At 51.5% G+C, this 12,915-nt stretch overlaps 5 protein-coding genes across 5 annotated transcripts; 2 read left to right on the plus strand and 3 right to left on the minus strand.

Annotated features, from left to right (window-relative positions):
* Window positions 1–590: 590 nt before the first annotated feature.
* AA0111_g9170 (hypothetical protein) lies at window positions 591–3,310 on the minus strand (the record flags this gene model as incomplete). Its single annotated transcript, XM_028655699.1, has 3 exons — window positions 591–1,372; window positions 1,422–2,981; window positions 3,037–3,310. 3 exons carry the CDS (start codon window positions 3,308–3,310, stop codon window positions 591–593), a joined length of 2,616 nt encoding a protein of 871 aa, XP_028503274.1.
* A 765-nt stretch (window positions 3,311–4,075) lies between these two features.
* Window positions 4,076–5,104, plus strand: AA0111_g9171 (hypothetical protein; the record flags this gene model as incomplete). The annotated part of the gene is made up of 4 exons (XM_028655700.1): window positions 4,076–4,158; window positions 4,209–4,249; window positions 4,296–4,371; window positions 4,420–5,104. 4 exons carry the CDS (start codon window positions 4,076–4,078, stop codon window positions 5,102–5,104), a joined length of 885 nt encoding a protein of 294 aa, XP_028503273.1.
* Window positions 5,105–5,551: 447 nt separating this feature from the next.
* Window positions 5,552–7,268, plus strand: AA0111_g9172 (Sphingolipid C9-methyltransferase 2; the record flags this gene model as incomplete). Its single annotated transcript, XM_028655701.1, has 4 exons — window positions 5,552–5,653; window positions 5,749–6,235; window positions 6,286–7,037; window positions 7,089–7,268. The coding sequence occupies 4 exons, from the start codon at window positions 5,552–5,554 to the stop codon at window positions 7,266–7,268; spliced, it is 1,521 nt and encodes a 506-aa protein (XP_028503276.1).
* Window positions 7,269–8,679: 1,411 nt separating this feature from the next.
* On the minus strand, window positions 8,680–10,034 carry AA0111_g9173 (hypothetical protein; the record flags this gene model as incomplete). Its single annotated transcript, XM_028655702.1, has 2 exons — window positions 8,680–9,084; window positions 9,156–10,034. The coding sequence occupies 2 exons, from the start codon at window positions 10,032–10,034 to the stop codon at window positions 8,680–8,682; spliced, it is 1,284 nt and encodes a 427-aa protein (XP_028503275.1).
* Window positions 10,035–10,836: 802 nt separating this feature from the next.
* AA0111_g9174 (Eukaryotic translation initiation factor 2 subunit gamma) lies at window positions 10,837–12,540 on the minus strand (the record flags this gene model as incomplete). The annotated part of the gene is made up of 5 exons (XM_028655703.1): window positions 10,837–10,867; window positions 10,919–11,088; window positions 11,138–11,334; window positions 11,386–12,353; window positions 12,404–12,540. The coding sequence occupies 5 exons, from the start codon at window positions 12,538–12,540 to the stop codon at window positions 10,837–10,839; spliced, it is 1,503 nt and encodes a 500-aa protein (XP_028503270.1).
* Window positions 12,541–12,915: the final 375 nt, after the last annotated feature.

The following is a 12,915-nucleotide window of genomic DNA, read 5'->3' on the forward strand; positions in this document are numbered from 1 at the left end:
CGGGGTCGTGGAGGTGATGCTGTTCAAGAAAGGAGCTCGTGTTGTTTCCACATACGCTGGATCGCCCTACATGACATAAGCACCCCGGGGCAGCTTTGACCAATCACGTTTGTTGCGGTTCTTGGTAGGGACTGATCTCACCTTCTACACCGACTCTGTGCAAGGTCCATCGCGTTGAAACAGAGATCAAGATGGCTTTAGTACCAGGGCCTCAAGTTAAGTGTTTAGTTTGGTAGCCTGCACATCTGTACAATAGCAGGTCGTAGGTAGCAAGGCTCGGTGAGGTAGATCCGTACTTACCCAGCATAAGCATCGAATCAGAACATCAAGACTGAACTGTTGTCTGTGTTCTCCCCAAAAGATTTCGCACAATACACGTAGAGAAGGTTGAGATATTGGGAACTTTCTTCCTTTTTACAGAATAAGACATTAAATTATACCCAAAGGCCGTACTTGTGCTCCCCGTACCCCTGTAGGCTAGTACACGTAACAACGTAATTCCAAATATAGCTCATCAGTACATGCTTCAGCTTAATCATAACATTATTCTGTTAGGAGCAACGCTCTCCCCTGAGGTACCGTTGCGAGGGCTATAGTCCCACTTCCTGAAACTTTGACTCTCGGTTTGGACTTCCTATCCTCGCTTTCTCTGCATCAGAGCCGAACGCTGGAGGTGGTGCTAGAGCTTCGTCGAAATGATCACGGGCTTCCTCAAAGCTCTCTCCCGCGGATGTCGCTGTTGCACCACTTACAACACGTTCTGCTGATCTTCCACGTGCGATGCTGAATTCCTCCCCATCGCTAGACAAGGATGAGACATCTGAGTAGCGATCGTCGTCAACATAGCCGACGTGAGGAACGTAAGTAGGCTCAACCGCGCCTAAATCCTTTGGTGGTTCGACATCAGCAGATACGCGGCTGTCTATCGACTCACGAGCTGGATGGGTAGCGCTCTTCGAAGACTGAGATTGAGATTGGGGTTGTGAGGTGGAGTTCCGAAGAGTTGCGCCACCAATGAAGCCAGGTTCCGTTTCTTTCGTATTACCTTCAGTCTCTGTCCCAGGAGCATGCTTTGAGCGGCGCTTCAACTTGTTCAGGAGCGATTTGAACCCTTTCGAAGATCCTTGTGACGTGGGCGAAGTCGGGTCGGTTGAATCATGCTCAGCAGTACGTTGAGCTTCTGTAGGTGTAGGCTCTTGATACAGATCCTCGTTGTCACGCGGCGCTTCAGCATCTACGACTGCTGATTCAGCCAGCGGGATCTCCTTGGACTTGCGTTGTTCGGTAATTTTGGTCTTCTCCGCTTCCTTTGCTTGTTTCGCAGCCAGCTTCTCTTCAGCAGCTTTCGCTTTGGCAGCCCTCTTCTCTTCTTCTGTTTGTACGTCAGTAATGGGATGAACGACTCAACAAGAACAACTTACCCCTTCCCTTCCTCTCCTCAGCCTTGATCTCAGCAGCCCGCTCTTTCTCGGTACGAATACGGCGCTTCTCCTGCTCCAGATCGAGTCGGCGCTCTTCTTCCTCAGCACGCCGCTTCTCGTCCTCGGCGAGGCGCTTTTCGGTCTTCTCGGTGATTTCGTCTAAAGTAGGCTGAATTCTGGCCTGGGCGATAGCGTCGATTTCGGCTTGATTCATCCATTTACCATTACCGATATGCACCCTACCGTGGTTTTCCATGCGAGCTTCAGAGTTCGCTAAGGCACGCTGCCTCGCCTTTTCATCCCAATCGTCCACCATGGCAGACGACATCTTGCCCGTTTCGTCATAGATTTTCTTGTCCATGCCCTGCATCTGTGCTTGAACCTTGCGCTGCGCAGCAGCAAGTAAGGATTTGCGATCATTTTCGCGTTTCTTTGCGTCCACATCAGCCAGTTGCTTATTGAACTGATCCATCTGCGAACGAATTCGCCTCGAACGAAAGTCGTCTTCGTCAGAGTCCGAAGTGTCCGCAGGGGCTGGCTCAGAAGCACTGTGGGCGCGATTACGCCCACGGCGCATGGAGAGTTTCGACCTGGTTGGCTGGTCGTAGCCGTAGTAGCTTCGGTAGGCGGCGTTCTCGTCATATCCTATCTTTGCCAGCCTTTCTTGAGCAAGCTTTTGTGCAGCTTCTTGGATCCCGATGTAGCGCATAGCTTGCTGCTTGATATCAGCCTCACCAGTCGCTGGCTGTTGACTGTGTGCTGCAGTCGCTCCAGTGCGGGCGACAGACTGGCCCGTTGCGCCATCGATGTGTTGCTGTTGCACATCGTAGATCTTCTTAGCCATAGATATGGCAGAAGCTCGGAGAGCGTCGTTGTGCCTCTTCTCCTCTGTCTCTAATGCAACAGGCGGAGTGCTGGTGTACATGTCGCGCGATATGCTCTTTGCATGCTGAATGCGTGCAGCTTCCATAGCACCATGTCCGCGGTGGTTGAAATCAGCAGGACTAGCTTGTGGTTTGGCTCGAGTGGACGCACTATGAGCGAGTGTTGCTGCGCCCAATGCATTCCTGGCCGAATTCTTCGAGTCTGGATACAGGGGCGCAGTTGGTGGGTTTGACTGAGCACGCTTACGCCTCGATGCGGAGTGCGCATCGGTAGCCGCAGTGAAGGCGTTCTTCCTGCCCTGATCAGTGTATCCATAGTCGACCTCTGGGCCAAGCCCCTTCTTGCTCATAGCGATGGTAGCAGCAGAATGACCTTCAGCACTGGCTTCCGGGTGCCACAGGTTCAGTTTTGCGCCGTCTCTATGGGCGAGAAGCGCTGCTTTTGAGCCTGCCGCGCTTGCTTCTGGTTGCCACATGGGAGCCATCTTATAACCGTTTGCGAGCAACGCAGCCTTGCCTGCGGCGGAGGATGCTTCGGGCTTCCACCACTCCGGACTCTTTTTGTTCTGGTTCGCGAGCAGCGCGGCAGCTCCGGCAGAAGATTGAGTGTCGATTCCAACGACGGGATAGCTGGGAAGGTCTTGGGCCTTTGCGTATTTGAGACTTGTAGCAGCGCCTACGAATGTTTGTTAGCATATGATGTAATTAGATCATCACAACTTCGCACTCACTCGCTGATGAGAGCTTGCCGTCGGCTCCGAGCGGGTTGATGGGTTTCGCTACGTTTGCTTTGGCCGGGCCACCGTGGTTATGGGAATATAGCGCTGCTGCAGACGCCTGGTTTTGCAATGCGCTGTTCTTTGACTGATGCGAATGCGCGGATGGGTCAGGGCAACGCATGTTCGTCTCGGCAGAGGATCGTGGTGGAGCCGCCTCTTCCGTCCCCTTCAAGGGTCTGCTGTCAGCAGTGGGGGGCGCACTCGCGGCAAGGGCTGTCGTCGCCATTGTGAAATAGCGTGTCGGTGCAAGATGCAATCAAACCAAGCGCTGCTTTGAGGGTGATCACAAGAGTTAAGAAGGGAAGGCAACCGCCAGCGAGGGATACAGACTGTGGCGCCCTTCATGGCTAAATGGCGAGAAGGTAGCAATGATGTCATGTAACTGTGATCGCCGTGAACGAGCGTGCGTTCCGCGTGGAAAATCTCAGCCTTACCCTCTTGGGTCTGGTTCTAGCCTCCGCCAGACCATGACCATGCCTTTCCAGACGGAAGCAATGCGACGGACTGACCGAAGTGGTCAAATCACGTATCAAGTGCGTCCAGGAGGGCCCATCCTGTCTGCCCGCACCCTTGCGCACATCTGGAGATCACGAACCTGCGTCGTGCGAATGAAACAATGAAGCACATCATTTGGGATACAACGTTGCGCCGTGGCATTGTGGAACACGAAAGCCAAGTTCCATTGTCTGTACTGTACGTCCGCGAGATCAATAAGTTTTTATGGACTGCATCCAGTTGGAACGCGGTGATCATAGCAGCGTAGTTTAAGATCTTAGAGCTACAAACGATTATGGCGCATTTCTGTCCTGATTATTGTCGTGATGCCCGAGCACCTCCACTGGTGGGTGTTTGGCTTCAGAAGCAAAGTTGCAGGTTGGATTACATGCGGTTAGCGCCAACTTAACTACGTCACCAGATTTCGACATTCCGCCTTGATCCAGCAAATAACTATACCACCAATTTTAGCCTCGCAAGGTTGAGCGTAGTAAACATGACTGAACTACAAACGCCGCTGAAAAGCATATTGAACTTTCGCGATGTCAGTGAATTTGTCAATCAGACGACAGGAACTCGGTATTTCACTAAAGCACGGCGAAGTGGATCTTTGGCTGACCATGCTGCAGCCATCTAAGGAACGGCTTACTGTTCCGGAGCGCCCGACCTGGTGCGTATCTTACACACATATCTTGGCGCGAGGCTGACTATAGAAGATGAGGCTTCTTTCCAAGACAGGCAGAGACTCTTGAAAGAGTTCGGCGTGAAGAGCATTATTGATCTACGAACAAAGTGCGCAGATACAAGTGGCCGGCGCCGATATCGTACTGACCAGCATAGAACGGAGCACATCGAACAGGCGCAAAAGCATGATGCAAGGATCAAAGCATCAGCGGCAATTCCTCAGAGCAACGACGATGTAGCAGAGCCCCTCAAGATACCCGGCATAACCTATCATGAAATCAACTTTAATGGCTCGGCCTTCTCGCGCATGTTGCTCTCGAAGCTTACATGGCTCGAGTTTTTCAGGTTGGCGGGACTTATGATTGTCGGCTACCGCAAGGACGCTATCAAGATTTTAGCTCCTCATATGGAAGACATGGGGCTCGTCGGTCTGGCCGAGCAATCCCTAGACGTATGCACACGAGAAGTCAGGCAGGTCTTCGATGTATTGGGAGAAGAGCAGAATTGGCCAGTTCTAGTCCACTGTACACAGGGCAAGGACCGGACCGGGCTCATAGTTATGCTGGTTCTCTTGCTTCTCGGTGTCGACCAAAAGACGATTGACGACGACTACCGACTGTCCGAGCCAGAACTTGAGCCAGAGAAAGAAGGAAGGCTGAAAGAGATGGCATCTGTTGGTCTGACAGAACAATTTGCGATATGTCCTCCAGACTTGGTGAGCAGTGTACACTCGTATCTACTGGAAAAGTACGGCAGCGTTGAGGGGTACCTGGAGAAAGCCGGTGTTGCCAAGGAGCAGGTGGACTTTGTCAGGGGGAAGCTACTAGTAAACGTGTCTTGAGCGTGCCCCGCCTATGTTTGTGAACATGGCTTGGCAGAATCTGAAAATTGTCCCTACCTGTACGGGATTGAAAGACAGATTGTTGATGGAAGAAGCGTGTATGGATCATACGCGTATACGACCGAAGAAAGAGCGAGTGCACATGCTGTATAAAGAGGCTGGAGATTATATTCCATGTCCAAGCGTACTGAGTTGTAGATATTGCAAGTTTGTTCACGCCCCATAATCCTTATCACCAGCAGAGTTGTGCTAGCAATACTGCAACGTATATCGCGCACATCCATGGGAGTCGCCGTCGGTGTGCTGTTAAATGTTTGGAGCTAGTCGACCATCTGCAGGGGCAAGCGCAACCCCGGTGGGTGTTCGCTTAGATTCACCGCCGTTAAAGCCTCCCAGATCCCAACACGTTTGCTTCCCATCTTGCAAAATTGCTCAGCAGTGCGCAAGATGAGCAGCAATACCTCTGAGGAGAACTTTGAGTGGGTTGAGACGCCACCGGCGCCCTCGCCCACGACGCCCGCCTTCGACTGCGGCGTCAAGACAACTTCGGTAAGTTGTTGCATCTGGACAGTTTAACGAGCGACCCCGCCAGCCATTGAGCATCAACACAAAGAGCTAGCACGCTGACGTTCCATGTCTGACAGTACCCGACCATTGCGAATGCTCCCCTACCCGCTGAAGGTTCCGGTCGTGACTCGTTCAACAACTATGCCCTCATCTCGCTGCTGGTGGGCATCCCCGCCTACATCACCTGGAGCTGGGGTATGGGCTTCAAGACATGGGTTTTCCTAGCCCTCGTTCTGTTCCTCCCTATCCTAGGACCCTTCTGGTGGCTCACCTCTGAATTTGCACCCCGCAAGAACGAGAAGGCCAAACTTCCCGGCAAGCCCATTGAGCACTACCTCAAGTTCACCAAGCCCGAGGACCGCGACGCATACTATGGCAAGAAGCAGATCCCCATCGAGACGTTCCAGGAGAAGTACTTCGACGGCGAGGTAGAGCTCAATGGCGACATGCTCGAGATTCTCGAATGGCGCCACGACTGGTCCAAGCCCCGCTTCACTCTCGGATTGATCAAGCACTTCCTCTTTGGCATGATCCCAGAAATGATTGTCCACTCCAAGTCTCAGGGTTGGTGCTCCCATCATTCGCAAACTATATACATGCTGACCCGACATCAGACGAGGAACAGGTCCGCGACCACTACGACCGCGGTGACGACTTCTACGGCTGGTTCCTCGGTCCCCGCATGATCTACACCTCCGGTATCATCTCCGACATCAACACTGAGGAGAGTCTCGAACAGCTACAGGACAACAAGATGTCAGTCGTCTGTGAAAAGATCGGACTGAAGAAGGGCGAGAAGATGCTCGATATTGGTTGCGGATGGGGTACTCTTACCAAGTTTGCCTCGGTCAACTACGGTGCCCACGCTACTGGTGTTACTCTCGGTCGCAACCAGACTGCTTGGGGCAACAACGGCCTCAGGAAGGCTGGTATCGAAGAAGACCAATCCAAGATTCTCTGCATGGACTACCGCGACATCCCTCTCCCTCCTGGTGGCTACAACAAGATTACCTGTCTCGAGATGGCTGAGCACGTTGGTGTCCGCCACTTGAGCGGCTTCTTCCGTCAGGTCTATGATATGCTCGATGATGACGGTGTCTTCTTCCTTCAGATTGCTGGTCTCCGTAAGGCTTGGCAATTCGAGGACTTCACCTGGGGTCTTTTCATGAACAAATACGTCTTCCCTGGCGCCGATGCTTCTACTCCTCTAGGTTTCGTCATCGACACCCTCGAGGGTGCTGGTTTTGAGGTCAAGATGGTTGACACTATCGGTGTACACTACTCTGCCACTCTCTGGAGGTGGTACCGCAACTGGCTCGCCAACAAGGAGAAGGTTGTTGCCAAGTACGGAATCCGATGGTTCAAGGTAAGAACAACTTTCTTGTCCTTTTATTGCTAGGTGCTAACCACCCGCCAGATCTGGGAATACTTCCTCGCCTACTCTACGATTGCCTCCCGCCAGGGATCTGCCACTTGCTTCCAGATTACTTGCGTCAAGAACCTTAACGCTGTCCACCGCATTGACGGTATCAACACCCAGTTCAGTCTGTCCGCTGCTCTTGCTGCTAGTAGGGCCAAGCTTTCTAAGGCGCAGTAAGCTTCCTGTAGAAAGATGTTTCCCGTGTATCACTTAGCATTGAATGCGAGACTGAACCAAAGAAAGCACGGAAGATGGTATTCGAAATCTACAAGGGAGAGACGTGGGGCTCCGAGCTAGGGAATAGAGTAGGAACGTATTCTCTCTAAGTTGGAGTCATAAGTGGCGTCAGCCGTTGATCTTATACAGCCTATAGTGGCTTGCAAAGCATTGATGATTATGAGACAAAGGACATGTATGAAGAGATGATGTATCCGAGAAAGCATAGAAGAACCCTACGCGTCTCTCCGACCTGTACATGCAGTGTGCTCAAGGAACAGTCCAAATGCAAGTGAGATTTTATTTTGTACTGAATGGAAGTCTCGAGTAAGAGTCTTTGTAGTCGCTTTTCGAAGGTGCCAACCGTGCCCACTTGCTCATGTTCTCCACTCGGCTCTGCATGCTTTCCCCACGATGCCTTTAACTTGACTCATAGTCCCCACTATGTACCGCTGCCCACAACCGAGTTCACTGATCAGATTTTTCTACGTTGCCGGACATGACTTACCAAAAGATTAAGCGCTAATGAGATCTCCCTGGTTTATGGTAACTATATAAATGTAATAAATTCAAAATTTCCCATCAAAACAAATCACTAAGGGTAAGCATCAATACCTCCATACCGACTACACACCAGCTAACAGCCCTATCGTGGTATGGTCTAGTGGTATGACGTCGCGTTGTGGCTGGCGGACAACTTAGCTTGTCCTGATCCAGATCCGCGCCAGCCTGGGTTCGAGTACGTTCCCCTACATTGAGTCGGTTTACTGAGACATTGTTACTAACATGTCTATAGTTCCCAGTACCGCCAATTTGCGACACATCTTTTTTGCCTCCGTGTGAATCTCACGGGTTACGTGGTAAAAGATGATTGTTTTTGCTTCCGATTTTCTTGGCTGATATAATGAAATGTAGTTTTGGTGTACTTCTTTCGCGGTTGTATCTTTCTGCAGTGCTAGTACCGAAAGAAATGTGATCACTTACAATAAAGAGAGCGTTAGTCACACAAGATTTCTCCTACTACACTGCAGTCCATAACGATACATTATCCTTACATGTTCGAGGTTTCTGTACTCATACAGGCTTCTGGATAGACGATTCGCTTACATGACTACGCAGTTCGAGTTAGCATAGTAGTCTAGAGAGAGGGTTGACATTCAATTCTTTCCGTGGTTGGAGTCATACCAAAGGTCAGCATATACCAATGAGGAATGAAACCGGAATCCAGAGATGTCCAACATAGGATCAATAGCTTCAATTTTGACCGGACGCCCCAAACCGTCCGCAAACCTATCCGACAAAGCAGCACCATAGTTGTGCAACAATATCCAATATAATCCCTCAATTATCTATAGTTTTCAACCAAGGAACATCACCTCTTCCACCCACTCTCTTCCAGCACAGCCAACCTCCTGCCTATACTCCCGAAGCAAACACAACTACAGAACAGGACACTGCCAACCCACGTAACAACAGCTAGGTTCTCGTAGCTGACCATACCAGCAAACAGTTCTGGTGTAACAACTGGAGCTGGTCTTCCTTTTGTGTGCGTATGGCTGCCAATGGATGGGACTTGTGTGGCGTTTGTGGTGGATGGTAGAGACGGCGAGGGAAGAACATCTGGATTGGACAGGAATATGAAAGAGGTGAGAATCGACGTGACGGTGAGTGAGACGGAAAGGCCGGGTTTCGAGCGATCGAGTATATACCATAGGGCGGGGTTCACGAGGGCCAGAGTCAAGGTCAGTTGGAGGGTTGATTGCCAGGGGAGACGACGCTGAGAAGAGTAGCGTTAGTCCATGTCCATGTATCACAAAGCATAGAAGGAGTCGGTCGGTGGAGACTTACAATGGCAAATGCAATCCCTACAAAGGCTGCCACACTCCTCACCACATCGTTGATCTGCTCACTAATGGGTGAATCATGTGTCTCTGCCTCCTTGTCTTCCATCTGGCTCTCTTTCCGCTGCGCATCCCACAAGAGATCAACGTATGGTAGCAAACTTCCTAGAGCAACTCCGAACAACCCCCAGGAGACAAGGTATGCCTGACTCTTGCGATCGACACCTTCAACGTGTACAGCTGCCAGTTGCCTCGTCTCGTGAAGATGCGAGACAATGACTCCGTAGATGACACCGAAGACGTACAACGCTACAAGCTTTCCTGCAATCACAGAGTATTTCCATACACCGCGGCGCGGCTGTTTGATTGAGCGACTCCTTTGTCGTCCTTCAGCTTTGCCCATATTTGACCCTTTCCTGGCCTGGTTCTTCAAGGCCATTCCGCCATCAGGGCTTCCCATACCGGTTTCCCAGGATTGGAGGCCCATGGCTGTGTGTGCGGGTGTCTCGGCACCAGTTCCCCATGGCGTTTCCGCCGTGCTCAATTCGCCAGCTGTGTTGACACCCGTCTCATCGTATATTCCGGACAGAGTGCTACTCGTCATGTTCAAGTAACTCTTGTTCCGCTGCGGAGGACCCCTGTCTCTCTCCTGATCGTCCGAGTCGTCATCGCGAGAGTTGAATGTTCCCAGCAAGCGAGCGTTCAGCTGAGCGAGGAAGTCGGATGATCTCCGATTCTCAGTCGCGCTTGGAGGCGTGGATTGCGAGAAGGCGTGTGTGGGCGAATCGGCCGTGTCGTAGTTGGATTCGAAGTTGCGACGCGGGATGGGGCGGTAGATATGCAGCGGAGGTGGTGCCGCGTTCGCCTTCGAAGGGTCTTCTTCCATAGCCGTCGCGCTCCAGTTCCGACGCGGGCAGGGTTCCGCAAACTTTGTTGTGATGTGTGCAGACGCAATCGAGGCTTGCAATTACAATAAAGGATAAAGGCAATATAAACAGCGAGCGTCAAGAAGCAAAAAAAAGATACGAGCTATGGTTCGCAGCACAAACGGAGCCGCGTATTCGTATAATTGTTGCGTTGTTTGGAATGGAACGTAAGTTGAACTCTAACCCCGAGTCAGTGCACGTGAACGTGTGCTCGGCCTTATACAGGCATAATTACTGGAGCCTCGCAAACATACCTCGTATAGGCAATCAAATTAAATACTGTGAGCGGAGAAGTCGTACGAACGTGCAGTGAGGGGACTATGAGGCACATGTAGGCTAGCACGCTGATCTGACGTTGTTAGGCCATGCTCCCGCATGTGTCACTGAGAATGGCTTTCATGTGAAAATCGGCCAACTTTCCGCCTGTGGATCCGCTGTCATCCGCATTCTCAACACTTCTAGTGGATCGATCATGTTTCATTACATGCGGCTACCCTGAGCTGGAGAACGTACTGATACACAAGACGCTCGCTCTCGAGTGACGCTAGACCTCTGCTGTTGTGGCTTCTAGATGCTGTCCAAAACACAGCTGCGAGAAAACCCACTTTTGATGCCTTTCTCCAAGCACAACCGACTCCGGCAGGAAATGCTGAGGAACCAAATGCACATGTTTTGCCATCGTACGCCCCACGTCTACGTCGTCCCGTCATAAGATTTGTCGTTCCACTCCTTGTGAGCTACCCCACTACTCTCTACCCCCGCTCAGTCGACAATGGGTTGGAGGATGTTACCGCTAAAAGACTTGTAAGCTTGTGGACGAAATTAGAAGTGCCGTGAAACTCACGCTACGATGTTGGCCCAACCGATAAGACGCCAGTGCTTCTCGATACGTCGAGACAGCGCGACCTTCTCACCGATCTCTGTGCATGCAGGCGAGGTGAGCGATAGACGAGCAGCGTCAGCCTTGACAGCCACAACCTTGGCACCGGTAGCAGTTGATCCGATGTTGACCATCTTTGCGATTGTTAGCCATATTCTGAACACAGACTAGATCGAGACCTACCAAAACTTCATTCTTTGCAAGCTTGGCTACCTTGGCCTGCTTGCCGTCTGCAGTCTTGACACCAAGCAATCTTCGGAGAAGGAAGTAGTTGACTTCGAGCTCAGTGTAGATGTTAGGAAGATGTCCACGGAGACCAAGAACGAAACCGACGAGACGATCCGCACGACACAAAGTAGGGTCAACGCGTGTACCGACACCTAGAACGTGTTAATCAAGAACTTGATGATGCTGCAACAAAAATTACTTACCAATCAGTCCTCCTGGAACAGCGAACTTCAAATCGTTGTGCTCAGCGAATAGAGACACTACTCTTGAGAAAATGGGCTTGCACTGAATCTTTCCGGCGCTGTCCTTTGAGACAATACCAGGCCTGATCTCAATCTCGTCTCCCAGCTTTAGTACACCAGTCAGGATACTGCCACCAGCAACACCACCCTTGAGCTCATCGATTTCAGCACCAGGCTTGTTGACGTCGAAGGATCGGATGACAATCATGTGTGGCTTCGCAGTAAAGTCTCGTACTGGAACGGGGATCTTGCTAATGAGGTGCTCGTTGATAGCATCAATGTTGAACTTGAGCTGGGCGGAGATGGGAATGATGGGTGAGCCATCGGCAACAGTTCCTCGGATGAACTTCAGGATAGACTCGTAATGCGACGCAGCGCTGTCTTCCCGCATCAGATCGACCTTGTTTTGAAGGATGATGATGTGGTTCAGCTTCATGATCTCGATGGCAGCAAGATGTTCACTGGTTTGCGGTTGCGGGCAAGATTCGTTTCCAGCGATCAGAAGCAGTGCAGCGTCCATGACGGCAGCACCTGACAACATAGTGCTCATGAGAATGTCGTGGCCAGGGCAGTCGACGAAAGAGACGTGGCGCTTCAGTCTGTATTTGCCCTCACATCCTTCACGTTCGCAAGCTGGGTCGACCTCCTTGTCGCTCTTGTATGACCGGTAGCATGTTGGGCGTGGGCACTCTGGGTTGTCGCATTGGTAGATCTTCGCGTTGGCATAACCGAGCTTGATGGTAATATTCCTCTCTAGTTCGTTCTTGAAACGGACGGTCTGCACACCGGAGATGGCTTTCACCACAGTACTTTTTCCGTGAGCGACGTGGCCAATGGTTCCGATGTTGATGGTAGCTTGGCGGGAGATGATCTCAGGCGACAGCGGGTTGAGCGTAGTGAGGTCAAGTGTGCTTGGGTCTGGTTGTTCGCTTGTGCGCGTTAGCTATCTGGCGTAGAGCCTCATATGTTCAACACGTACGGAAGCTCTGGGCGTTGCACGGGCGCCACTGGCTCCCGGCCCTTCTTCAACGCGGACTTTGGCTTCGTGTCCTCGATGTCCTCTTGCTCAGACACGCTCTCGTCATCGCGGTGGTCGTGGTCGGACTCGGACTCCATGGTGGGCAATTTGTTCCGAGGGTTAGCTGTTCGGGAGATGGTTGGATTGTAAGTGTGGATGGTTGTCGAGAGATTGGATTCGTCTATCGTAGTGTTGCCTTTGTGGAGACTGGCGGCAGGCAACTTTCGACTTCAAATCCCACACAAAGTGACTCAAACCCAGATTCGGAACAGCCCACTTGTGGCGGGGCTGCGCACAGCGTCAAAGCGCCCACGGCGAAAGGTTCCGCCGGTCTTCTGAACAAAATCTCTTCCGCCGCCGGCCCTGGCTTTCCTCTTCATTGAACAACGCAAAAAATTTGCACACTCACGAAAAGCATTTTCTTTGGAGAGACCCGTCGTCTACGGACGGTGTGAGGTTTCCATGAGAACGAA

Source organism: Alternaria arborescens (assembly GCF_004154835.1).
Source record: "Alternaria arborescens strain FERA 675 chromosome Unknown contig_25, whole genome shotgun sequence".
Taxonomy (NCBI): Eukaryota; Fungi; Ascomycota; class Dothideomycetes; order Pleosporales; family Pleosporaceae; genus Alternaria; species Alternaria arborescens.